At 42.0% G+C, this 25,779-nt stretch overlaps 1 protein-coding gene across 2 annotated transcripts in view; it reads left to right on the top strand.

The window, feature by feature from the left end:
* Positions 1 to 19,469: 19,469 nt before the first annotated feature.
* CHN1 (chimerin 1) overlaps positions 19,470 to 25,779 on the top strand; it is a 212,560-nt gene continuing 206,250 nt past the window's right edge. Inside the window, exons 1-2 of one of the 2 annotated variants that reach the window (XM_055397656.2) lie at positions 19,470 to 19,645; positions 19,780 to 19,975. In XM_055397656.2, the coding sequence (XP_055253631.1) occupies positions 19,957 to 19,975 (19 nt within the window). In that variant the 5' untranslated portion in view covers positions 19,470 to 19,645; positions 19,780 to 19,956. The remainder of the gene's footprint in view (positions 19,646 to 19,779; positions 19,976 to 25,779) is intronic. The other variant, XM_088830214.1, reaches the window with a different exon arrangement.

The following is a 25,779-nucleotide window of genomic DNA, read 5'->3' as shown; positions in this document are numbered from 1 at the left end:
AATGGCAACCCACTGCAGTATTCTTGCCTGGAGAATCCCATGGATGGAGGAGCCTGGTGGGCTACAGCCCATGGGGTCGCAAAGAGTCAGACACGACTGAGCGACTTCACTCACTCAAGCACATTTTATATGACACCAATCACCTAAAATGTGCATTTTTGTTTTTATATTCACTTTTCTGAACCTAGAAAGTTTTTCACAATTTTCCATATATTCCAGATTTTTAAACAAGTATTATATATTCCTTTTATAATCAGAAAAGAAACAAACTCCTGTCAAAAATTCAATTAACTATCAAGAATAAAAAAGGGAATTTTACTCGAGCCAAATGGAGGATTATAACCCTAGAAACAGATTCTCAGAAAGCTACGAGAACTGTCCCAACTGTTAGAAGGCATAGTCATATATATTTTTGAGACAAAGGTCATATATCAAAATGGCACACTGATATTTTACATAAAGGTCACCAAGGGTACATAGTCCAGGTAAGCTTGTACAAAGTGAGCAGCAAGTCACCATCACCCCCTACAGTGCTGGGAAAGAACACTATTATTTTAAGAAGTTACATTGCTAGCCTCAAAACAAAGAAAAAAATTGGTTTTTATGGTTGAGCAGGCACTCTCATCTTTGAGGAGCTCTGGTTAATGTTTAATGCAGGTTCACACTGCACATTAGGGAGGGAGAAGGCCCAAACAGAGAATTCTGTGTTTAATTGTTTTCTTGTCCTGCCTTAAAATATAAATTTTATTTTCCAGGGAAAGCAGCAATTCAAGGAGTTTAAATGATTCACTGATTGACACCTCTTGCTGCCTCTATGTGGATAAGCAACTGTAGTTAAGAGTTTCTGTACAAGATATTTACATTTCTTCTTACACACACACACATATATATATCAAACACATAAATATCAAAGTGTCCATGGGCTGTTTCTCAGTGCTGTTTGAATCTACAGTCTACAAGAAATAGATTTTTAAACAATAGTATTTCTATAGTTTTTTTTTTCTTCTTTCTTTCTTAAAAAGAAGCATGGAGGTAGAGCAGTGTTTGGATATAGAGGGAAGGTGTTTTTTGTTTTTTTTAAGAAAAAGTAAACCATCCACTTTTAGTGTGGAATGATTCTGACCCTCATGATTCATTTTAATCCCCTGTGATTATTTAGTGTGAATTCTGCTAGCCAGTGGCTGTTCTGTGAGCAATGGATGTGATGTGAAGTCGCTCAGTCGTGTCCGACTCTTTGTGACCCCATGGACTGTAGCCTACCAGGCTCCTCTGTCCATGGGATTTTCCAGGCAATAGTACTGAAGTGGGTTGCCATTTCCTTCTCCAGAGGATCTTCCCAACCCAGGGATCGAACCCAGGTCTCACACATTGTAGACAGATGCTTTACCATCTGAGCCACCTTCTGGAACTCTTTCTTTAGAAAGAAATGCACTTGCAAACAGGAATTGCACTATCAACTCTCTTCCAAGCCTCCTGGGCTGAGACGGAAGTGATCAAAATGAGATATTACACTCAGATGGATTCATAAAGCTTCATCTTATCGTCACACTGGGGTGGGACTTCCTCTGGGTCATTCCGAGGCTGTGGGCACGAGTGTCAGCAGTAGTGAAAGCAGATTCAATGCTAACCACTTGGCATGATCCTGAAGACAGGACCAGCTGGGCCATTCTGCCCTGGGAGGCAATCATGACTCTTTGCCATTAGGGCAAAAGGCAACCCTTATATGCAGCTGATCCTTCTTTTCAAAAGTTGCAACTCATCAGTCAAGTGTTTAGTCGACCTCTTTTAAATCTAAAAAACAAAAATAAAGGAATGTTTTTTCAGAATGTGAAATGAAACAGAGAAGTCACGAATGACCCATCCTTCCTACATTTCAGGTTCTTTGTTAATATGTTCCCTAAGCTCAGATTCTGGAGAAGGAAATGGCAACCCACTCCAGTATTCTTGCCTGGAGAATTCCATGGATGGAGGAGCCTGGGGGGCTACAGTCCATGGGGTCCAAAGAGTAGGACACACTGGGCAGCTAACACATTCACACACAAACTAAGGTTCACCCAGTTCCTCTCAGGGTCAGGGGCTTGTGGCTTTGCAAGGCAGCCCTCTCCGTCATTAAACAGCTCTAGTTGGTAAAGAGCTGCTGCTGCTGCTGCTAAGTCGCTTCAGTCGTGTCCGACTCCATGTGACCCCATAGACGGCAGCCCATCAGGCTCCCCCGTCCCTGAGATTCTCCAGGCAAGAACACTAGACTGGATTGCCATTTCCTTCTCCAATGCATGAAAGTGAAAAGTGAAAGTGAAGTTGCTCAGTCATGTCCAACTCTTAGCAACCCCATGGACTGCAGCCTACCAGGCTCCTCCGTCCATGGGATTTTCCAGGCAAGAGTACTGGAGTGGGTTGCCAATGCCTTCTCCATGGTAAAGAGCATGTACTCATGTTGAGCTGGGATCTGCCACAAGGGCCTTCTCCCCAGGGCTTCTGGAGAATGTCAGGTGAAGTGCCATCCCTCTGCCACAGGACAACCTTTTGAGTACCTTTTATTTCATTTTCTCTTCGACTCCTGTTATTCAGAACAAGCATTTTAAAGGCTCTTGATTGTTCTTCAAATTACCTGGTTGAAATATCCCTCACTTCTGTCTAGCTCTCTACCAGACACTCTCCAGCCTATCAAAGTGCTGAATCTGTACTTGAACGCTGAGCAAAGACCCAAGCATTGTAATCTTTCTTAATTGACACTACTGTTTGCAAACCTGTCTGACTTCTGAAAGTTTTAAGACAGCCTTGACATTGTATTAGCTCAAAATGAGCTTGTGGTCAGCTAACCCCATGCCTCTCCCCAGACTCAAGGTCCTTATTAAATGAACTTCTGTTAAACCACCTGTGTTTTATTATTTGAGCCACAATATAGGACTTTATGGGGCTTCTTTGGTGGCTCAGACAGTAAAGAATCTGCCTGCAATGCAGGAGACCGGGGTTTGATCCCTGGTTGGGAAGATCCCCTCGAGGAGGAAATGGCAACTCCAGTATTCTTACCTGGAGATTTCATGGACAGAGGAGCCAGGTAGGCTACAGTCCGTGGGGTCGCAAAGAGTCAGACACGACTGAAGTGAGTTAGCTCACACACGCACATGGGACTTTATATGTGCCAGTTTAATAGTGAAAAAATGGATTCTCAGGGAAAGCAGGCATTTCATCTAAGATTCTGCAACTAGTAACCAAGATTTTAGCATACTAATCCTTGAGGGCACATCGAAATCTTTTTCATTCCTGACTCTGTCACTGAAAAAATGATCAGCATCAAAGCAAAACCATTTTTAGAACCCTTGCATGTATCAGGCACTGTTTAAATGCTTTTTGTAAATTAATGAACTTAATCCTCATAACCACTTTATGGCTGTGGTTGTGTTAGTCACTCAGTCGTGTCCAACTCTTTGCGACCCCGTGGACTGTAGCCCACTAGGCTCCTCTGTCCATGGGATTCTCCAGGCAAGAATACTGGAGTGGGTTGCCATGCCCTTCTCCAGGGGATCTTACTGACAAAGGTATTGAACCCAGGTCTCCTGCATTACAGAGGATTCTTTCCTGTCTGGTCCACCAGGGAAGCCCAACCACTTTATGAGATATATCCTATTATCATCCACATTTTAGGGTTGAAGAAGATAAGACAAAGAGACATTAATAACTTGCCCAAGATCACAGAGTTGATATTCATGTACAGAGCTGGGATTCACAGCCAGGTAGTCTGGCTCCAGGAGAGGTAGCCTTAACCACTACGCTGCTCAAAGCAACGTTTCCACTTCTCTGTCATCTACAGATTTATAAAGTTGCCTTTGATTTTAAGAGCATAGTAGTTTATTTATTGACCAGTGCTTGCTGCCTTCCAAGTCTTATACTTGGCACTTGATACACATACAGGCCAGACGAGAGGGGATTGGGCGCAGGGCGATTTCAGATGTAAGTGACAGAAACCAGGCTCAGGCCAGCCAGAAAGGAGGGGTCTGTTATATCCAAAGTGTAAGAGGAGTAGATCTTGATTTAGAGGATCTACTTGATCCTTGATTTAGAGGATCTACTTGATTTAGGATCTAGAGGCCAAGTGGTTAGAGGATGGGTGGGATTTGTTTTCTATAGAAGATTAGGAGTGGCCCACCAGGCAGAGGTAAACAAGAGCCACATTTAGCAGATGAAGGTCTTTGGTTACAAGCCTCTGCTGGCTACCTCAAAGGCAAAGGAAATGTCCTGGACGGCATGGGGTGGCTTTTATAATCATCAAATCAATGGAAGAATGAGGCTCACCAGCAAGAACAGCTAGGGCACCTTAAGGGATCCCAGTAGCATGAGATTAACTGACAGGCATCTTCCCTATCACTTTCCACTATAACTGCTTCTCTGTGGTGAATTCAATTGTCTTTCCACCAAGATCTATAAAAGAATTCCTCAAACATGGTGGGCTGGTGGTGACTCCCATCTTTCCTGTGTCATTCAACCATAAGGTAATCACATTGGTCTGATTCTATTCTTTGGCTTTCTTTTTAATTGGTAAGGAACAACAACAACAAAAAAAAGGGCTTTCCTGATGGCTCAGCAGGTTGAGCTCTGCCAGCTCAAGAATCTGCCCGCAATGCAGGAGACATAGGAGACACGGGTTCAAACCCAGGGTTGGGAAGATCACTGGGAGAAGGAAATGGGAATCCACTCCAGTATTCTTGCCTGGTAAATCCCATCAACAGAGGAGCCTGGCAGGTTACAGTCTACGGGGTCACAAAGAGTTGGACACAGCTGAGAACAAAGCACATCAGTTAAGTTCAGTTCAGTTCAGTCGCTCAGTCGTGTCCGACTCTCCGCGACCCCATGAATCACAGCACGCCAGGCCTCCCTGTCCATCACCAACTCCCGGAGTTCACTCAAACTCATGTCCACAGAGTCGGTGATGCCATCCAGCCATCTCATTCTCTGTCGTCCCCTTCTCCTCCCGCCCCCAACCTTTCCCAGCATCAGAGTCTTTTCCAGTGAGTCAACTCGTCGCATGAGGTGGCCAAAGTATTGGAGTTTCAGCTTTAGCATCAGTCCTTCCAATGAACACCCAGGATTGATCTCCTTTAGAATGGACTGGTTGGATCTCCTTGCAGTACAAGGCACTCACAAAGCACATACTGAGGCATAATTGACACTGATATACCAAGAGGAATTTCAAACAATTAGATAAATAATATTTAAATAGCAAATAGTCAAATTACTTTAAGCAATTCAAGATATAAGACATCTGGCTCATATCAATAGCGTTTCTGACACAAATTCAACTTTTCTATCAAACTTTGGGGACAAGTGGCTAATCTTTTGCAACAAGATATAAAATAAAGTGATATTTATAAAGCATATCCTCCATAAAAATTGGTTTCGATGTATGGAAAATTTTAAACCATGAAAGTAGAATGAAATTTGGAAGAATGTGGATTGTACTTCTTTTGTGGTGCGCTCAATGTGTGTGTCCCTTCTCCTATTTGAGAATGTCCTTTCCTTTCCCCGTGTGCCCTCCTCAAGATCAGCCCCTTATAGCTGGTGACTCCACCACTCCCTGGATGTAGCTTATTTGTCATGCGGCAGTGGGGTAGGGAGATAGACCAATCTACTACTGAATGGACTGTGTGAATTAGCTTCTTTTTCCTATGAGTTGAAACTGGAGCACAGAGATACTAGTCTACATGTCAGCGGTGCTCAAACTTGGGTGGCCACAGTGTGGATAAACCATTTCTCAGAGAAGAATGAAGCAGATGCTTAGAGATAAGCAGAGAACAGAGAACAGGAAAACTTAGAGAAATGGAAATGATGCTTTGGTTACAGGCAAGGTTTTAGTTTCCAGTTCCAGAATCTCATGTAGCCTTGTTAAATCTCCTACCTCCAGATTCCAGTTTAAATCACAACTATTGAATTGAGTTTTCCTTTAATTAAGCCAGCTCCCTGTGCTTTCAAACAAAAAAGCCTAGGATGAAGCAATAATCTTGGCAAAATACTTCTAATATTATATCACAAGCAGAGTCCCTAAAAGAAAAGTTATTTTTAAATCTGTCCTCATAAAAATTAAAATTTTCTCTCTCTAAAAAAAAAAAAAACACAAACAGGATTAAAGAAAAGAATAACTCTGGACAGAGAACTACACATATATGCAAAGAGCTACATTCTTGATATCACTGAAAACCATAACAAAAGGTAATATGCTAATAGAAGCATCAGCAAAGATCTTAAAAATAGGCCATTCCCAATAGAAGAACTAGAAACAATCAACTTATATATAAAATCTTTCAGTGCAAAACAAACCGCAATGAAATACTGTTTTTGGTCTAGCAGTTAGGCAACGTCTCCTGACTGGCCTCCCCCTTTCTTTAAGTGAAAAGGTGAAAGTTCTCAACTTAAAAGAAAGAAAAATGTTGTATACCGAGGTTGCTGAGATCTCTGGTAAGAAGGAAACAAAGAATGATGCTGGTTCTGCAGTCTCACCTCAAACTGCAAACTTGCAGCCACCGTGCATGACCAGCGCTTGGTTAAGATGGGAAAGGCACTGAATTCATGCATGCGGCAAGACATCTGGGGATGGAGACCTCATTCACATTACTTCAGTCATGTCCGATTCTGTGCAACCCCAGAAACGGCAGCCTTCCAGGCTCCTCTGTCCCTGGGATTCGCAGCAGCAGACCTCATTCACATAACTTTGCTAGAGCACATTTTTACCATTGTTCTAGTTTATGATTCGGAGAAGGCAATGGCAAGCCACTCCAGTACTTTTGCCTAGAAAATCGCATGGACAGAGGAGTCTGGTAGGCTGCAGTCCATGGATGGGGTCGCTACTAGTTGGACACAACTGAGCGACTTCACTTTCACTTTTCACTTTCACACATTGGAGAAGGAAATGGCAACCCACTCCAGTGTTCTTGCCTGGAGAATCCCAGGGACAGCGGAGCCTGGTCAGCTTCCGTCTATGGGGTCGCACAGAGTCGGACACGACTGAAGCGACTTAGCAGCAGCAGCAGCAGCAGTTTATGATTGGTATTGTTAATCTCTGAGTATGCCTAATTTATGAATTAAATTTTATCCCAGGTATGTATGGATAGAAGAAAACACAGTGTATTTAGGATTCAGTACTATCCGCAGTTTTCGGCGTTCACTGGGGGTCCTGAGGATGGTGGGTAGAGGGGGCTGCTGGAGTCTTTAACACAGCAGCCAGAAGGTGCCTTTTCTAAAACATATTTTACTTATTAATATTTGGCTGCATTGGGTCTTAGTTGAGACACTAGGGATCTTCCGTTGCGGTATCAGACTTCCCTTTAGCTGTGGTGCAGAGGGCATCTTTTGAATCATAAGTTGGAGTATATCACTCCTGTGCTCCAACCTCTCCATCTTGTCCAGAGAAAGCCACAATCCCTGGGACAATGTAGGAGCCCCATTTCCTCAGTAACCACCTCTCCTCTCACTCTTCCCTTTGCCTCCCCCAACTTCCCTGCTCCAGTCTCTGGCCTGGTTGATGCTGTCTGAATGAACGTGTTATCCAACCTCCAGAACTTGCTGCTCCCTCTGCCAAAAATGCTCTTTCCCCAGATATCTCCATGCCTTGTTCCCTCACCTCCTCCAAGCCTTTGCTGAAAAGTCACCATCTCATTGGATGGCTTCCCTGACCACTGTACTTGAAATGGACACCCTGCCTCTTCCTCCTGTTTTATATGTCTCTATAGTATTTAACCACTTTGCAGTATAAAGCTTTCTCACTTAATTGTTATTTGGCTATCTTTTCATACCTCGAATGCAAGCTTCATGAAGGCAGTGATTTATCTCTAGCCCTCAGTACATAGGCAGGCACACAGCAGCCACTCAATAGACAACTGTTGAATAAATGAATAAAAAGAGAATAACATCAGTGTTGTGCAGCATCTGGGAAGATTGCTTCCATGAACTACTGATGAGAATGTAAAGTGGTACAAGTTTCTGAAGGATGATGTGGCAATAGGGATCAAAATTCTTACAAATCTGTATCTCTAGTGTAACATTGACTTTACTTCCAGAAATTTATCATAAGGAAATAATATACTAGTTAGAACCTTTTTGGTTTAAAAAACCAAGAAACCACTTGTTCTGGGCCAAATAATAATGGTGGAAGGATTTATAACAAGGGTAAAAGGGAGAATGCATTATGTGGAATGTTTAGATATCTCTGCCATTCCCACTGTCTATAGTCTGGCTCCCCAGGAAACATGGAGATAGGGATTTGCATGCAGAGATTTTAACAGATGACCCTCTTTAAATCAATACCTGTAAGAGCGTGAAGAAAGGAGAACTGGACAGAGGGCAAGGTTAAATTGAGATGTTATAATCAATGCCATGGTCAATGCCATGGAGAGCTTTGGAGTTGCCCAATACTGAGGCAAGGAGCCCAGGCCTTTATACCCACATATCAACCAATCATTGGATGTAGGCTGCTCCTATGTGGAGAAGGTGTGTGACATTAGTCCAAGCAGCTCTTTCTGTCCAAGGGCGGGTCCTGGGATCAACTCAGCTGTAAGTCATCAGCAACAGACATTCCTGGCCTCTGGGGGAATGGATACTTCACTCCTGATGGGGAGGATATGGGTAGGACACCACAACATCTACTCTACCTACAGAACTTAAAGTGTGTCTTCTTCCAAGATGAAGAATAATTGGGCTAGATGCTGTCGGGGTTTCTCTCATTTTATTTTTTAATGCAACTCTTTCATACTGGATTGTTTTCTGTTTCCTGTTCCTCACAGTCAAAAATGACTTCCAACAGCCCCTAATTTAAACATTTTAGCTTCATCCCCAAAGACAGAGAAATCCTGAATGACCCAGCTTGGGTCAGTGTTCATCCACAGACCTACGAAATAACTATGGTAGAGGGTAAAGTCTCACAGTACTAGCATGCTATAACCATTGGATTCAAGGAGACAGAGAAAGGGGCAAATCCACGCTTGCATGTGCCACATCTATACATGAACGTGAAAGTCTCTCAGTCATGTCCAACTCTGCGACACCATGGATTACACAGTCCATGGAATTCTTCAGGCCAGAATACTGGAGTAGGTAGCCTGTCCCTTCTCCAGGGGATCTTCCCAGCTCAGGGATCAAACCCAGGTCTCCCGCATTGCAGGCAGATTCTTTACCAGCTGAACCACAAGGGAAGCCCAAGGATACTGGAGTGGGTAGCCTATCCCTTCTCTAGGAAATCTTCCCGTCCCAAGTATCAAACTGGGGTCTCCTGCATTGACGGCAGATTTTTTACCAATTGAGCTATCAGGGAAGCCCGCCACATCTGTAAAGCCAGAGAAAAAAATTTTCAAAGGATATAAACTAAAATGTTAACTGTAGCTATTTTTTGCTAGTGAAATTAACAATGGTTTCTCTTTCCTCTTTTTCTTTTTGCGTATATATCTTTGTAATTGTTATGTGTAGAAAAATAACATTTTTGTAATTGAAATATTTTTTAAAAGGAAAACATAGGCATCTGGCTCTGGTCCTCTGTACAAAAAGGGCCACCAGGTATAGGGCATAGAAAGACTTCATATAAGGTGAGATTTTCTGAGAACTGGTGTGAAAGACCAGCTTGACTTTGCAAAGCTTATTGCACTGAATTGCACTGAAACATGGAAAGGCCAAATATTCAGCAGTTACAAGTAATCTTCTGACATCCTGGTGCTCCTTAATCCTTTATCATGAGTCCAAGTTGTAAGTGCAAACTTTAAACAAAACCTTACACTTGCTTTTGCCAAAATACAGGGTGGAGCAGGGCAATGTAGACCATCAACCAGAAGGTTATCAATATCCTAGCATGCTTCCCACTGGGCGGTTCATCATGGAGATTATTTGAAATCACTGAATTAGCTTTTATATTTACATTAATATATGCAACTGACTTTTGCTGAGCATCTATGGGCTGGGAAATATAAAGAAAAACACAACCGAATCCTACTTTAAGCTAAGGATCCAGTGGGTAGAAGGGTAGATATGTGCGTGTATGTGTCTGGGTATTACTTGTGTATATTTCTATATACTCACACAAGTACATATTTAATGGGGCTTCCCTGGTGGCTCAGTGGTGAAGAATCTGCCTGCAATGTAGGAGACCTGTATTCAATCCCTGGGTCAGGAAAATCCCCTGAAGAAGGGCATGGCAACCCACTCCAGTATTCTTGCCTGGAGAATTACATGGACAGAGGAGCCTGGTGGGTTACAGTCCATGCAGTCACAAAGAGTTGGATCTGAGTGACTAACACCTCACCCTCCCTCACGTATTTTATATATTTGCATATATATATACTCAAATAATTATAAAAAATGTAGAGTGATTTTAGACGCATACTTGAACTTAAAGCCCGAGTTCTCTGGGAGTTAAAAGAATTATTACTTCTGGTTGGGGTGACTTCATAAAGAATTTCAGTTTAAATGACTGCTTTGGGATTTCAGCTGAACAATTTCATTACACGTCTATGTTGTATCAAATATCATTATATGTATTGACAGTATGTATTTAACATATCATTATATATTTTAACACTATATATAACACACATATGTCTATATATATCAATACATGTATATGTGTGTATATATATACACAGGTTCTGCTTTAACCAAGTATCTGTATTAGCATATCCCTATAATGCCAAGGGATGCACAGGCTTGAAAACTAATGGAGGGCCTAAAGAAGAACTGGCATTAAATATTTTCACTTAAATTAAATTCTAACTCCCAACTTTGGGGGGAAGAAAAAGAAGGGCACAGATTCTAGGTCCTGAGGGTCTACGTCATGGGGAATGTGCACACCATCCAACCTGACCCCCTCACTCTAAGAGATGTCTGACCCTGATTACAGTAAGACAGCAAACATCGCTATTCCCTGAAGGAGATTATATTGTTAAAAAAAAAGGAAAAAGCAGCTGGAGAAATCAATTAGCCATTTTGTGACATTAAGTAATGGGATAAAATGCAGGTTGAATGGTACAAAATCTAATGTTTCCCACCACAGTTTTGTGAGGAAAGGCTTTTGGGACTCAAGGGAGACTTTGATTGAAATTAGAGGGATGAACTAATCTTAGTGCTGAAGACTGGAAAGGGGTGGAGAACACAGAGGCAGGGCCAGGCTGAGTGAAGACCGGATATGAGAGCTCTTGCTCTTTCTGGATGTTTTCTTCTCTTTGTTAAAACTAGCAATTTATTTTACCCTGTCTTTGGAGGTTATCTCTCTTCAATTTGCATTGTTCCTCAGAAGAAACACAGGAAACACAGGAAGACATACCGCAAGACAGCTGGTTTCCCTTAACAGCTTAAAAGGTACTGGGCACTTCCAGTGTTTTTAAAGCCTAGGAATCAGCTAACCCAAGCCCAGAAAATAGGGAGTATTACAAAGTCTCTCATTGCTACAATCTACACTCAACAGGAATTTAGTTATTCCATCTCAGGTTGGAATTTTAAAATCTTGTCTGTAAAATAAATTTCAGCCTGGTACTCATCTACTGAAGGACTTCTTATATTTTGACCCCTTGCAGTTCCTGGGTGAGCACTGTCTGGGCACTGATGGTAGGACTAATGGTCCCATAACAGGCAAGTTCTAAGGACCTCTTCCCCTTCCTCTCTCCTGCTTAGCCAGCTGTCTCCCCTCTAGTCACCATTATCCTGAGAGATGTGATGGCAAGAGCTACAAGACCAGCCACCTCCGGCATTTAAAAAAAATTAACCCCACTTGGCTCAGAGGGTAAAGAATCTTCCTGCAATGCAGAAGACCTGGGTTCAATTCCTGGTTGGGGAAGACCCCCTGGAGAAGAGCGTGGCAACCCACTCTAGTATTCTTGCCTGGAGAATCCCATGGACAGAGGAGCCTGGTGGGCTGCAGTCCATGGGGTCGCAAAGAGTCGGACGTGACTGAACTTAGCACACCCACACTTGTTCAATAATATTGCTTTCATTTGGTCTGCCACAAGCACATTGTAAACGTTTCTATCAAAAACACTGCAAAATATTGAGTTCATAATAGGTGTTTTGTAAATACTGGTAGTCTGCTTTATCAACTGGATTTCAGCTCTGTACATCTGAGCTCCTGGTCCATGTGTGTCTGCTCAGTTGCTCGGTCATGTCTGACTCTTTGTGACCCTTTGGACTGTAGCCCACCAGACTCCGCTGTCCGTGGGATTTCTCAGGCAAGAGTACTGGAGTGGGTTGCCATTTCCTTCTCCAGGGGATCTTCCCGACCCAGGGATTGAACCCTCGTCTCTTGCATCTCCTGCATTGGCAATGTACACAAACATACCAATGATCATAATATGTCTGTGGCTAAACATTTTATTAGAGAGAGGTGCTCCAGTTACCCAGCACTGGAGTTCTGAATTGGGAGTCCTGAATTCTAAGATTCTATCCCATGTGGTTTCTGTGAGGTTCAAATGAGAAAATGTATATAAAAAGTATTTCACACAGTTGCTGGTACTCATTTTAAGCACTGGACAAAATGTATTAGAATTCTGTCTTATTGTCTCATCTTCTAATGAAAAGGCCAGATTTATATGCTTTTTTAAAAAAATTTTAAATTTATTTATTGGCGGTGCTGGGTCTTTGTTGCTGCATGGGCTTTTCTCTAGTGGCAGTCAGCGGGGGCTTCTCATTGCGGAGGTTCTAAGAGCACGGGCTCTAAGGGCATGCGGGCTTCAGTAGTTGCGGTTCCCTGGCTCTATAATTACAGCGCACCGCCTTAGTTGCTCTGTGGCATGTGGAATCTTCCTGGACTGGGGATCAAACCCACATCTCCTACACTGGCAGGCAGTTCTTTACCACTGAGTCACCAGGGAAGCCCTTCTATGCTTTTTTTTTTGTGGTGCAGAATTGAGATAAAGTCAGAGAAAGACTAGAACTAAAAGGCCTGAAGGCAAGGGTGTAGATTATTTGCTTGCAGGGCCAGTTCCTGAATTCCCTTTATAGTGAAGAATTGAGGTACCAGTCAAAAGTTAAGGAAAATAAACAGAAGCCAGAGACATCAATCTGCATAACAGAAAATAGGGATAGCACAGGAAGGCCATAAAGGCTGAGGTGTGGGAGAGAATTTGGGAGGTTTGAGGGTGCTTGGCTGCAGAATAGCTGTGGGCTCAGACGGGAAAAGAGGAAAGGGAGTTTTAAGAAGTGTTTCTGTATAGTATAAGGTGGATATCCTATAACATATGTCCCCCATCAGCATCTCCAGTCTCTTCACCCATGAGTCCTTGTTGGAGCTAAACTGCCCTGCCTGCCATTCTTCTCTTACAATTGCCTCTTTCCTCTTATCTAAACCTCACCTCTCCCTTTCTCTTTTCTGGTTGCCTAATTCCCATCCATACCTCAAAGCTTCATTCTTCATGAAGCCTTCATGCATTTCATGAGATGGAAATAATCTTTCTTCTGAATTCCCAGGGTATTTAATCTGTGCCCCTCTTGTGGCTCTTTCGTTGTTCCATTTATAAGTCTTATCCCCAGGAGCTGCAAATTTTCAAAGATCTGGATACATGTTTGATACATCATTGACTCCTTTGCCAGCATCTAGCACAATGCCTGGTATATCACAGGTACTCAGTAAATATTTGTTGATTGGATGAAGGATGGATGGATAAATTCCAATTGGCACATCGTCCTAAATATCTGATACAAGTCCTATTTTACAACAATATCCAAAGGAATTTTATGAAAAATCCATCACAGGGATAGATAAGATTTAAACTCAGATTGTTTTCAATCATGGAAATACACTTCCCTCTTTTTCAGCTCTGTTGCTTAATTAGAGACTGGGTAATTCTCACCCAGAGTTCATAGCTATTTTGCTGATTTATAACTTACAATGTATTCAGCTTGAGTAAGTCATCTTATTGTAGACACCCACATTAACCGGTAAAACCATGGCCATGTTAGGGAGAATTGATTTGTAGCCAAACCTTCTTATACCCTCTTGGAAACAAAATCTGGCAGCAATCCAACTGCTCAAGTCAAATAGACATTTAGCTACACTCTGCATTAGATATGCCTGGTGATCTCAGAAAAATACACACAAATGGAAATGTTGGCTTAAAGTACTATAACATGATTATAGTTCAGAACAAAAACTTTTACTGAGAGCAGCCATAATCGCTGTACTTTTGTCTAGTGTGTATTTGAAAATGTATTTGATTTTAAACCTACAAAAAAATTTCCAAAAGATCTGCTATACTATTTACAAGGAAATAAGTATTATTTTAAACGTATATTCAAAACAAATTAAAAACAGAACTCTTACGCTTTTTCCCTGATCACTCAAAACCAGTGGTCATTTTGACTTGTCAAAATAAATTCTACCACAAAATTTTACAAATAGGACATATGACATTCAGAAGATTCTCACCTAGAGTTCATAATAATACCTGTGATCCCGTCATGTACTGCACTAAAACTTCCTCTTCAAGCTAAGCAATTAACAAGAAATCTATTATCTTGGGTCAGGGATAGAAAACCTTTTCATTCTGCTTTTGAATTTCAATTTCCTCTCTCTTTATACCTCTACACTCACACACACAAAGCCCTTTTATAACTTTGGAAGTGATATAATGAAAACTAAGCAAGCACTGCTCAGAAATGTGCAGTTTGTCAGTAATATGCAATTACAAATCAGTGCCCAACCAGCCAACAGCCACCTCTCCTTTTAGTATAATTTTGGCGGGATTTATCTTCTGCTACTATAAGAAGCACTATGGAGGAGAACCGAAAACTGTTTTCGGTTCTCAAGGATTTTTATGTGTTTTTCAAATTTGATTTCTAAGATCCAAAATTGGTCCTTTGGATATAATTTAGGCACCCTCTGGTGGTCAACAGAATACAATTAACTCTCCTAAACATTAATATGAATAATCCAAGCTTGAAGGCCAATTTAACAGCTGATGAAATAAATATTTTCTTCCCCCTGCTAAATAGTTTCATGGTCTAAATCCCTAAGTTCAAAGTGAATTCTGCCTCCATTATAAAGCAAATGGCTTTGCCCAGTGAAAATGCTACTTATGAATCATAAAATGCCACACAAACATCAGGTAAGCCTCAGATAAGAGGAGGGTGGGGAGACTCATCTGGATTAAGTGTTTAGGGAAAACATTATTAAAAACAGACCAAAGCGACTTGAAGTAAATTCACACTGTGGAAAAAAATACTTTAACTGGTAACACAAACATAGGAGAGAATGTTAGATATTGTGAATATTGTAAATAAAGAATTTGAACCTTTATCAGTATAACTGAAGAATAGAAGTTTCTATCACATTTGCAGAAATATACTCTGTGATATTTTTCTTCCACAGCAAACATTCTGCACTATTTTGGGAACTGAGCTAATAGCACTGGTATTCCTAGTGTTTAAAGCTGTGTTGACATGATAAAGTGCTATAATTTTAACTTGTTATTGTGAGGCAGAAGCTGCCTCATTAATTTCTGCTTCATTCAAAACTGAGAAACGAATCAATGTTTACCAACGGGAATGAAGCTAAATGAGTAACAAAATGAAAACCCAAAACACTTGTGATAAGTCATTAGTTTAAAACGTAGGAAAAAAACTCAAAGGGTTTTCTAAGTTTTGTTTAGTCAACAAAACAAATAAAAATGAGAAAATGGTTTTTAGTACAGTTGAAATGGATTGTTCAGTGCACTCTTTTAATTTTAATCTTGTTAAATCTGAAAAAAAGTTTGCTCTCTATACAATAAATACATCGGTGTAGCATACTGCAGATGAAATCACATATCGATGCTTTAACAAAGTATGACTTCTTAGTCACACTAGATATTTATGAAACTGTAACACAAGATACTTAAATTTACTTGATATACCAACACTTGGAATATACTGAATATTCAAATAAAAGTCTTCTTCTGTTTTACCCATAATCCAGTTGATTTAAATATTTCAAAATATCACAGAATGACAACCAAACCTAAAAGGAACATTAGAGATAACTTGGTCCCATTCCTTTATTTTACAAATAAGAAAGGTAAGAACCAGAAAGAGTCGAATATTGGTCTAAAAATCTAACAACTATTTAGTAACAGAGCAAACAAATCTGGCCCTTCTAGGTGCTTATGTGCTAAGCACAAAGTTAAATCTTTGAATGAAAACATAAATGTTCTCAAAAGTCAATTCATTTTTGCCCTTTTAATAAACAATCTAAGTCCCCGCCCATAATAATCACCCCCAGTGGGTAACGCCCTTCCTTGCATTGAATTTGTAGCAGAAAGGCTACTGCTTAGTTTCCAGCTAAGTGAGAAAAGAAACACTCTATTCCTGATTGGGTAATGTGACATTATAAAAATGAATACTATTTTCAAGACACAACACTTGGATAAAGTAATAGAGAGCATTTTGTTAGAGCATCAGACCATTTGGAAGTCAAAGGACTTGGGGAAAGCTGCTGCTGCTGCTAAATCGCTTCAATTGTGTCCGACTCCGTGCGACCCCATAGACAGCCTCCCACCAGGCTCTCCCGTCCCTGGGATTCTCCAGGCAAGAACACTGCAGTGGGTTGCAATTTCCTTCTCCAGTGCATGAAAGTGAAAAGAGAAAGGGAAGTCGCTCAGTCATGTCCGACTCTTAGCGACCCTATGGACTGCAGCCTACCAGGCTCCTCTGTCCATGGGATTTTCCAGGCAAGAGTACTGGAGTGGGGTGCCATTGCCTTCTCCGTATGGAAAGCTAGATGCTTAAAAAGGGAAACATGGCAACATTCAGCTGTATTGTTTAAAGTAGTACAATATCCTAAAAACATCTTGTGGTGTATGTGTGTGCAATAAGTGTGTACGTGTTTGTGTGTTTTGGGTGTGGGGGTGCTAAGACTTGTATGGAAAAGAGGAAGGGGAGGGGAAGATCTTACCTGAGTCAAGCTGTCTGTCACTGAGATTCAGCTGTGATCAGCCATCATTGGTGAGTACAAAGCTGGTCCAGTAACCAAGGCTTTATACAATGGGAGGGTTAAGTCTGAGCACAGGACAGTTAATTTCTGACTCACCCCTAGGATATCACGCCAAAGCATGGAGAGAATTACCAACAAGCTCAGCTGTAGCATCAAAACCTTGATGCTCTGTTACCTCTCAAAGAGAGCTTAACAAAGAGGAGAAAAAAAAAAACATGTTTACTCTCAGCATGATCGAACGCAGTTCTGAGTTGGTAAAGATTCTTTTGAACAAAACTCAGCTTCCCAAACTACAAGAAGACTCAAACATACAAAATGGCTGAGGACAAAACATACCCCCCTTGCAACTCTGCTTCTAATACTAAACAGGTTTTTCTTTTTAAATTCAAACCACGTACCATTTAAATTGGTAGGGGAATGGAGAGTGAGGGAGGTGGTCAGGGAGAAGACCAGATGTCTAAGATTTTTCCAATTAATTCTGCCACAATACAAGTGCATGAATTTGGAAACCTTGTGACCAGTGCACCCTCAGATTCCTTATCTGTGTATTGGGGGATCTTGGTTCTTTTCTGTTCCATGCTTCTATGTGAAAGGGACATTTTAAAACAGTTTAATTATAAAGGCAAAAACCTTCCTAGATTACAAAATATATCTGGAGTTAACCTTAGTTCCCTCAATAGTCCGTAATCCCCTGGTGTGTTAGTCGCTCAGTCGTGTCCGACTCTTCACAATCCCATGGACTGCAGCCCGCCACAGTCCTCTATCCATGGAATTCTCCAGGCAGGAATACTGGAGTGGGTTGCCGTTTCCTCCTCCAGAGGATCTTCCTGACCTAGGGATCAAACCCAGGTCTCCTCCATTGCAGGCAGATTCTTTACCGTTTGAGCCACCAGGAAAGCCTTCATAATCTCCCCGAAATTGTGTGAAAAAATTCTGGTGAGTGTTTGTATGTACATAAACATTTTTCTAGGGAAACAGTATTTCTATTAGAGACTCAAAGGGAAATTAGGTCCCCCAAAGTATGGGGACTTCTGATTGAGACAGTAAAAGGTGTCTTTAGATCCAGCTTTATCTATTGTGTGAGCAGATCCACAGCAATCTTTACCCAGTTCTAAAATCTGTCCCACAAAGCCTTCTCGAGTTTCTCATTTATCTTCATGAACTGTGTGCTTGTAATTTTTCATGAGCAGAAAGCCTGTTCAAAATCGAGTCCTTTTCATTAAAGATTTAAAATTCTGGAGATTTCAAGATTTATGTTAATATTAGTGGCTAAAGGAGAGCCATTTGACTACATCAGAAAATTTTAAGCCTATAGCATCTTAAATATTTGTCCACTGATGTTGAATTATTTTACTATTTCTTTTTTCTTGAGTTAACTGATACGAAACAAAAGGCTGGCTCCTCCTTCCAACCTGCTTTTCTTTTTCTTCTGATCTTTGAGTCTGCTGTGAAAGGATGATGAATTAACTGTGGTTCTATTTGAAGGAGTAATTTTCATTTTTATAATGATTTTGATCCTCAAGATATATTAAAAATATTTATATAATATTCTTAAAATAATTAGTTCAAAAGTAAAAAGGAAAATTATATTAGGGAATCTGGGAACTGAAAGCCAGGAAGAAATGGGAACCAAAGAGAAAATCTTACATTATTAGATATTGAAACGTATCAAATCCCTAAGCAGAGAAACAAGAAGAAAGGAGGATTAAAATAAAAAAGACACAAGTATAGCAGCTAGAGAATACATTACATGAAAACGACAAAAAGCCATCGTAACTCAGTTTTTCACGAACATCTTTTGGCTGATAATCTCAAGGCGTTATATGGCTTCTCCTTAATCAAGGCAAAGACAGAGGCGATCAGAGAATATCACAGAAAGAAAGATGTTGCCAGTGATTATCAGATAAATGCAAAAAGCTCAGGGGAAGAATCTTTTGTGGTAAAGTGCCAGTCGGTGAGAAATGTTGATTTTCCCCCCCTCCCACCCCAGACAATATCAAAGAGGTGCAAAGTAAAAAGAAGAAAATTAGGTTTAAGCCCTTATAACAAATTATTTTAGGTATTCCCAGATGCTTTTTAACCGACTCCTGTTTCCTCACATATGATAATCTGACCAGAACTACTCTTAGTGGCTCCTAAGTCCAGGGGAAAGCAACATTTAGTGCCACTGTTTGACTCCAGGCTCCTTTCCCGGGTCCTGCAGCTTCAGGTCAAGGGCTCCAGACTCTCTGTTAACCCCGGAGGCGCCAGGGGAAAGGCATATCCTCACACGAACCCGATCCCCAGATGACCCTGGCTGGGTCCTTGTATTGATGGAGCATCCTTCGGGGGTTTCTTTCGAGTCACAGCTCCGTTGTGCGTCTCCACAAATCCCATTCAGGGACAAACCTGGGATTTCGGCTGACACGCACCGCTCCCCTGCTGCGGCCAGGCTCCGGGAGGCCGCCTCCCGGGGGCGCGCGGCCCGGGCGGCTCCGCGCGCTCGGCCCCCGCGCGCGCCGTTGCCGTGGGAACGCGCGGGGCTGCGCCGCCCGCGGGGAGACGGGGGGGCGGCGCGGCGGCGGAGCCCGCGGGAGACGCGGTCGCAAGATGGCGTCTGCGAGGCCGCGGGACGCGCGGTAAGCGCACCCCGCCGGGGCTTCTGCGAGGCTGCTCCTCTCCCCGCCGTCGCCGCCACTGCGGCGCCGCCCCTCCGCCGCGGCCAAGCCGCCCCGCCTCGTAGGTACCGGCGCCCGCGCGCGCTCCGCTCTCGCACGGATGGCAGCGACAAGTGCCGGCGCGCCGAGGGCTAGCGGGCTCCCCCGCGCCGGCGTGCGCCTGACGATAACGCGTGCATAACTTTTCTCTTGCAGCGGCCCCCTGCCTCCCGGCCTGCAGCCCGCCCGCGCGCCCGCGCCCCACCACGCCCCTCCGCCTCCTGGCTCCCGCCGAGGTGTGAGCGCGCCGGGCCGATGAGCTGATCTCGGGCCAGCCTGGCAGGAGCGCGCGGACCGGCGGGCGGCGGCAAGCAGCTGGCGAGCGCCGCTACAATGGCCCTGACCCTGTTCGGTGAGTGCAGCCCTGGCAGGCGGGCCGCGCCCCGGGGCCCAGGGGTGGGGGCGCCTGGGGAGGGACGCCGCGGGCGGTGTCAGGCGCGGGCGGCGGCGCGGAGTTGGGGCGCCCGGGGCGCCGGGCTGGCTCCTTCGCGCCTCTCCCATTGTTTCCTCTCCAGGCAGGGCCGATGGGCGTGTGCTCCCCTGGCCAATTCTGGGCTGGGAGGCTCTCAGGTCCTGTGTGTTTTGTAAACGGAGGGTTCTCTAAGATGCCAAGTTGGGAACGAAGTTAGCTGGCTGTTTCCAAGCCTGTGTTTCTCAAGTCGGTAAATAAAGATCCTGGAAAGTTTATTTATTTTGACCAAGATGTCTGTGCATCCCAGCCTTCCTGCAATTGCCCAATGCGTGTGTTGATTCCTGTTGTATTTGGGGGGAATTTTTTGGACTCGGTATATTCCGTTGGAAACAAGAATAAGTGGTGAACTTATTTTAATATTTGCTGAAATTGAAAATATTTGCTCTAATGCGTTTGAGAGCAGACAGAAGGAAGTTGGTATTGAGGATGAGTAATCTCAGGAGTATATCCTTGAACATTTTTCGAAAGAAGTAGTATTTCTGTGATGTAATTACTGTGACACTGCTGTTTCAGCAGTTAATTAAAGGTGTTTTGCTTTTCCCCCTCTCCCCATAAGTCTGTAATGACAATGGGTTGGAAAGAAGGACCAAAATACTTTATTTTCTTTTGCAGAAACAGATTGTGTTACATATGTATTTTGCTTTAAGAAAACTCAGTATGTGAAAATTTAGATGATCAAAGTATTCAGTTTTTCAAAGAAGAAAAGTGCAATGATATGTACCTGATGGCTACCAGGATAGTAAGTTAGTCGCAGTGTCAAGTTTCCAGTTACGTTTTAACAATGTCACTTGATCAAGCACATTACAGGCATCACAGGCCACAATGCTTTTTGATGTAAATACTTCAGAGTTTATTAATCTGCTGGAATCTAAGAGTTACTTTTATTTTTAAAATTACATTTAGACCCAGAGAGGTTGTTTAGACTGAGAGGGCTCATGGCCTTTTTGTGGCAAAACTGAGACTAGAATATAGTTTGCCATCTTCAGTCTAGGACTGTATTTACTTTGCTTAAATATCTATGGTACTAGAAATGACATTTTTTATTTGGTGTTTGTTAGTTGTCCATGAGTGCTTTAAAAAATGTTTCTTCTTTCTCTGAAAGGGATAATAAAAATCTCCTGTTTTCCGAAATCTTGTATCAAATATGCATTACTTAGTAGAAGTATTTCCTTAAGTGTGAACTTTTTTGGTATAGAGTTAAACTTTAATGGAACACTTTACTCGTAGTTGATACTTTCTTTTGAAGAAGCTTTATCTTACACTATTGTAGCTAGTACATTGCGGTAAAACCTACTGCAGGAAATTCTCTTTTAAACTATTTTTGACTAAATTCATTTACCTTTCTAAAGAGATAGTCTGCATTTTCAAGGTTTGTTTTCAAAGATATAATTTACAAATCAATGACTTTTAAAAGACTGACATTCTCAATGAATAAAATGGATAAATTGGGGAGACATGGAGTATATGATGAGGCTCCTTTGAATGAATTCCTAAATTATTAAATCTTTAACGACTGAAGGGGAGGCGAGAAAAGAGCATGGAATTTGACCTCTTGAGGAAGGTGAAAGAAACCACTCCACCTCTCAGGATGAATAAAGTGTCTTTAAGGTTTTAAAGTCATCTTGTGGGAAAATGAATTTGGTTTAAAAATCCAATTTGGTTACAATTTTTAAGAATATCTCTCTGTTGTAAAGCAAAGTATATCTCTGTGCAGAGGCTGTTTTCTCAGTAATGATAGAGCAACAGTTGATCTCAAGTGTAGTTGCATACCACTCATCGGTCATCTGAGATGTCTGTTTAAAATGTAGATTCCTTTGTCCAGAGACCCACAGAATCTGCATTTTTAGAGGAAGAGGATTTTTAAAGGAACCCCCTTGTGATTCTTACACGTTAAAGTTTGAGAACTATTATATTAATGATAAATAGTAGATTGGCTCAAACTCGATCAGTTCAAAATAGTTCTTTGAATATGCTGAGAGCGGTCTCCAAGGGTTAGAAGAAATGGATTTTATTTTAGATATTCAGTTCAGTTCAGTTGCTCAGTCGTGTCCGACTCTCTGCGACCCCATGAATCACAGCACGCCAGGCCTCCCTGTCCATCACCAACTCCCGGAGTTCACTCAAACTCATGTCTGCTGCTGCTGCTGCTAAGTCACTTCAGTCGTGTCCAACTCTGTGTGACCCCAAAGACGGCAGCCCACCAGGCTCCCCCGTCCCTGGGATTCTCCAGGCAAGAACACTGGAGTGGGTTGCCATTTCCTTCTCCAATGTGTGAAAGTGAAAAGTGAAAGTGAAGTCGCTCAGTCAAGTCCGACTCACAGTGATCCCATGGACTGCAGCCCACCAGGCTCCTCCATCCATTGGATTTTCCAGGCAAGAGTACTGGAGTGGCTTGCCATTGCCTTCTCCGAAACTCATGTCTACTTTTTAATTAATTGACCTTAGAAGTGCCTCATATCTCTTCTTAATAACCAACTTAGAACTGAGGAACAACGAAATAAAGTTCTATGAGATGGTGAAGAGAAGGTAGGAACAAAACACTAAACAAGTGTGATCTTCTAATCATCACGATCAGAGTTCCATAGAGTTTCTACCCAAGCTTCCCTGAAGTAACCACTGCCAGGACACTGTCTTGTATATATTGGGTGTGTTAGTTGGTTAAGCAGTTAAGGCTGGTTGGGCTACTGTAGTAAAATAGCAAAACCTGGGTGGCTTACTCAACAGCCATTTATTTCTCACAGTTTTGGAAGCTAGGAAGTCTGAGTCCAAGGTGTCATTTGGTTTACTTCCTCATGAGGGCCCTTTTCTGGCTTGTAGATATCCATCTTCTTGCTGTGTCCTCACATGATGGAGAGAGAAAGCAGCTTTCTGGTCTCTTCTTATAAGGGCACTAATCCCATCATGAGGACCCCACCTTCATGACTTCATCTAATCCTAGTTCAGTTTAGCTCAGTCTGTCTCACTCTTCTAATCCTAGTGAAGTGAAGTTGCTCAGTCGTGTCCGACACTTTGCGACCTCATGGACTGTAGCCTACCAGGCTCCTCCCTCCATGGGATTCTCCAGGCAAGAGTACTGGAGTGGGTTGCCATTTCCTTCTCCAGGGGATCTTCCCAACCCAGGGATCGAACCCAGGTCTCCCGCATTACAAGCAGACACTTTAACCTCTGAGCCACCAGGGAAGCCCTAAGTACCTTCCAAAGGTCCATCTCCAACTTACATCACATCGCAGGTTAGGGCTTAAGTACATAGCAGCCAGCAATAGCGTCTTAGTGTTTTTGCTTTATGTTTTACATTTCCATCCAGGTTTTTTTTTTTAATCAGTATATTTATTTTTTTATTGCAGGCTAATTATTTTACAATATTATATTGGTTGGTTTTGCCATACATTGACATGAATCCACCCCGAGTGTACATGAGTTCCCCTTCCTGAACCCCCCTCCCACCTCCCTCCTCCCCTTATCCTCCCTCCAGGTCATCCCCGTGCACCAGCCCCGAGCATCCTGTATCATGTGTTGAACCTGGACTGGTGATTCGTTTCACATATGATAATATACATGCTTCAATGCCATTCTCCCAAATCATCCCACCCTCGCCCTCTCCCACAGAGTCCAAAAGACTGTTCTATACACCTGTGTCTCTTTTGCTGCAGGTTTTTTTTTAAATAATTGTAAAGAATGTTCTTTTTATAGGAAAAACTTTTAGTGAAAGTTAGATTCATTTTTTTTTTAAAAAGGGGAGCCTCTAAAATTACCTAATACATTTTTTACATTTATATACATTTTTTTCACCCAAGTGTGTTATAGGAACTTAGTAAAGTACCTGTCAAATTAAGCTGAAGAGTGAAGACTGGCTTATATATTGTCTTCACTATTAATCACCTTTGCTGCTTAAAAGGACATTTTTAGTGCCAATTTCTTTTTTTATTCTAGGATGGAAGAACCAGATCCCAGTCCTTCATTATTTCACAGTCTCATTTGGGAGTTGAAAATGAGTGCTGTTGATGGTCCAGGAATTAGCAAACCTTTTTCTTCATCTTTTAAATGAACCAGTCATCAGCATAAATACAAATAATTTTTAAATCCTCAAATCGTAAAAACTCTTCAAATATAGTTCATATTCTGGTCACTCACCTTTCCTTCCTGATTTGTTCGACAAACATCTATAGCAGCGTGCAGGAAACATGGTCCCTGGCCGACACTCCAGAACTATAGTGTTTGCATCTAGCTACCTAATTCCGTGTGGGCTTTGTTAGAACTTCTCTGGCAGAGAAGTACATGTTGTCTGACAATTTCTGGGCTAAAGGGAAAGTCTCAGATCATCTAATTTAGGATTTTGGGGCTGATGCACCAGCCAGAATATCCTGATTTGCTGCACTAGTAGAGCCCTGGTTGATGGAACTGGGGGAAAAACATCCTGTCAGGTCATCACTTGGCAGGAATTTCTGTCATTTATAGCTAAATGGAGCTCTGGTTTATAGCCCAGGACAGCTGGTGAGATTGGGAGCTCTGTTATAATTCAGTTGGGCTGAGCTCGCCAACCTGAATAACTCTCTGGGTAGAAGTGGTTCTGGCATTGCCCCTGCTCTCCCCGCCCCGCCCTCCTTTTTTCTTCTTACCATCATCACTGCCGTTGGTCACTTCTGATATTTAGGATTTCGCTGTAATTTCTTACATTCTTTCCTCAGTCTCTCCTACTCCCATGGAAACCCTTCATTATGCTGCTTTATTTGGCATCGTTCACTATCCTGACACACCTGTCTGTGGGTTTCTTTTCAGAGAGACTTTCGAGCAGTTAAATAGGGAGGGAGTATTCTTTGTGATAATACAGTTAGGAAATTTTCTGACTTCCATGGCTGTCCTGGCAGACAACTGCACAGTTTCAGGATGATTTATTTGACCAAAAGCTCATTTTATAGGAAACGTCCACTTGAATATATTCTCTGTTGCCATTTTAATTTTTCAGATATTGCTCATCAAAGAGTATGAGAAGCAGCAGGGTGGTCTGATGAGGAAAGGCCAGCTACTTTTCTTAGAATGTGTCATCTTTTTAAATGTCATTAAAATCACCATCCTTATTTTAAATGCTTGTCCATATTCTGTCTTTTACTGGTGTCAGAAGCCTAAAGTCTCAGCTTAAAATGTTTTCTTTTAATGTTTGGAGACTTGGCACTCTGTAAGAGAGATAGAAGAATTATAGTTGTTATAACTGATAGTCACCATCTGTGTACAGTATGAGAGAGATATTGGTGGATGCCATCTTGAGTCACATCTGTCCCTGCAGTAACCATCCTGTGAGCATTCTGATCTTAAAAGATAGTGATAAGTGTAATGACAAATTTTTAATGTATTTATTAAGAGTTTTAGTTTCTTTTAGATCAGTATTTCTCAACTTTTTTTTTTAAGTCACCTTCTGTAAGAAGTCTTACACATTTTTTTGTAATTGATCTCTCCATGAAACTTTAATACCAAGATTCTCTTTATGGACTGTATGTATATTTGCTTTATGCATAAAGAGAGTAATTTTTCTTTGACCCCTGGAAGCCAAGTTTTGCTCCCTTGAGGGCAGTCTTACCCCCATTGAGAATACATGTTTGAGACTAATCTAAAGCAATCATAAGAGAATTAGAAAAATATTGTTTTATATGTCACATAATTCTGAAGGAGTGACATAGATATACTAAGTT

The sequence above is a fragment of the Moschus berezovskii genome, chromosome 2, assembly GCF_049115385.1.
Source record: "Moschus berezovskii isolate FMDL1 chromosome 2, NW_MosBer_1.0, whole genome shotgun sequence".
Lineage (NCBI taxonomy): Eukaryota > Metazoa > Chordata > Mammalia > Artiodactyla > Moschidae > Moschus > Moschus berezovskii.
The sequence above is the reverse complement of the archived record's forward strand: the minus strand, read 5'-3'. Positions and strand labels throughout refer to the sequence as shown.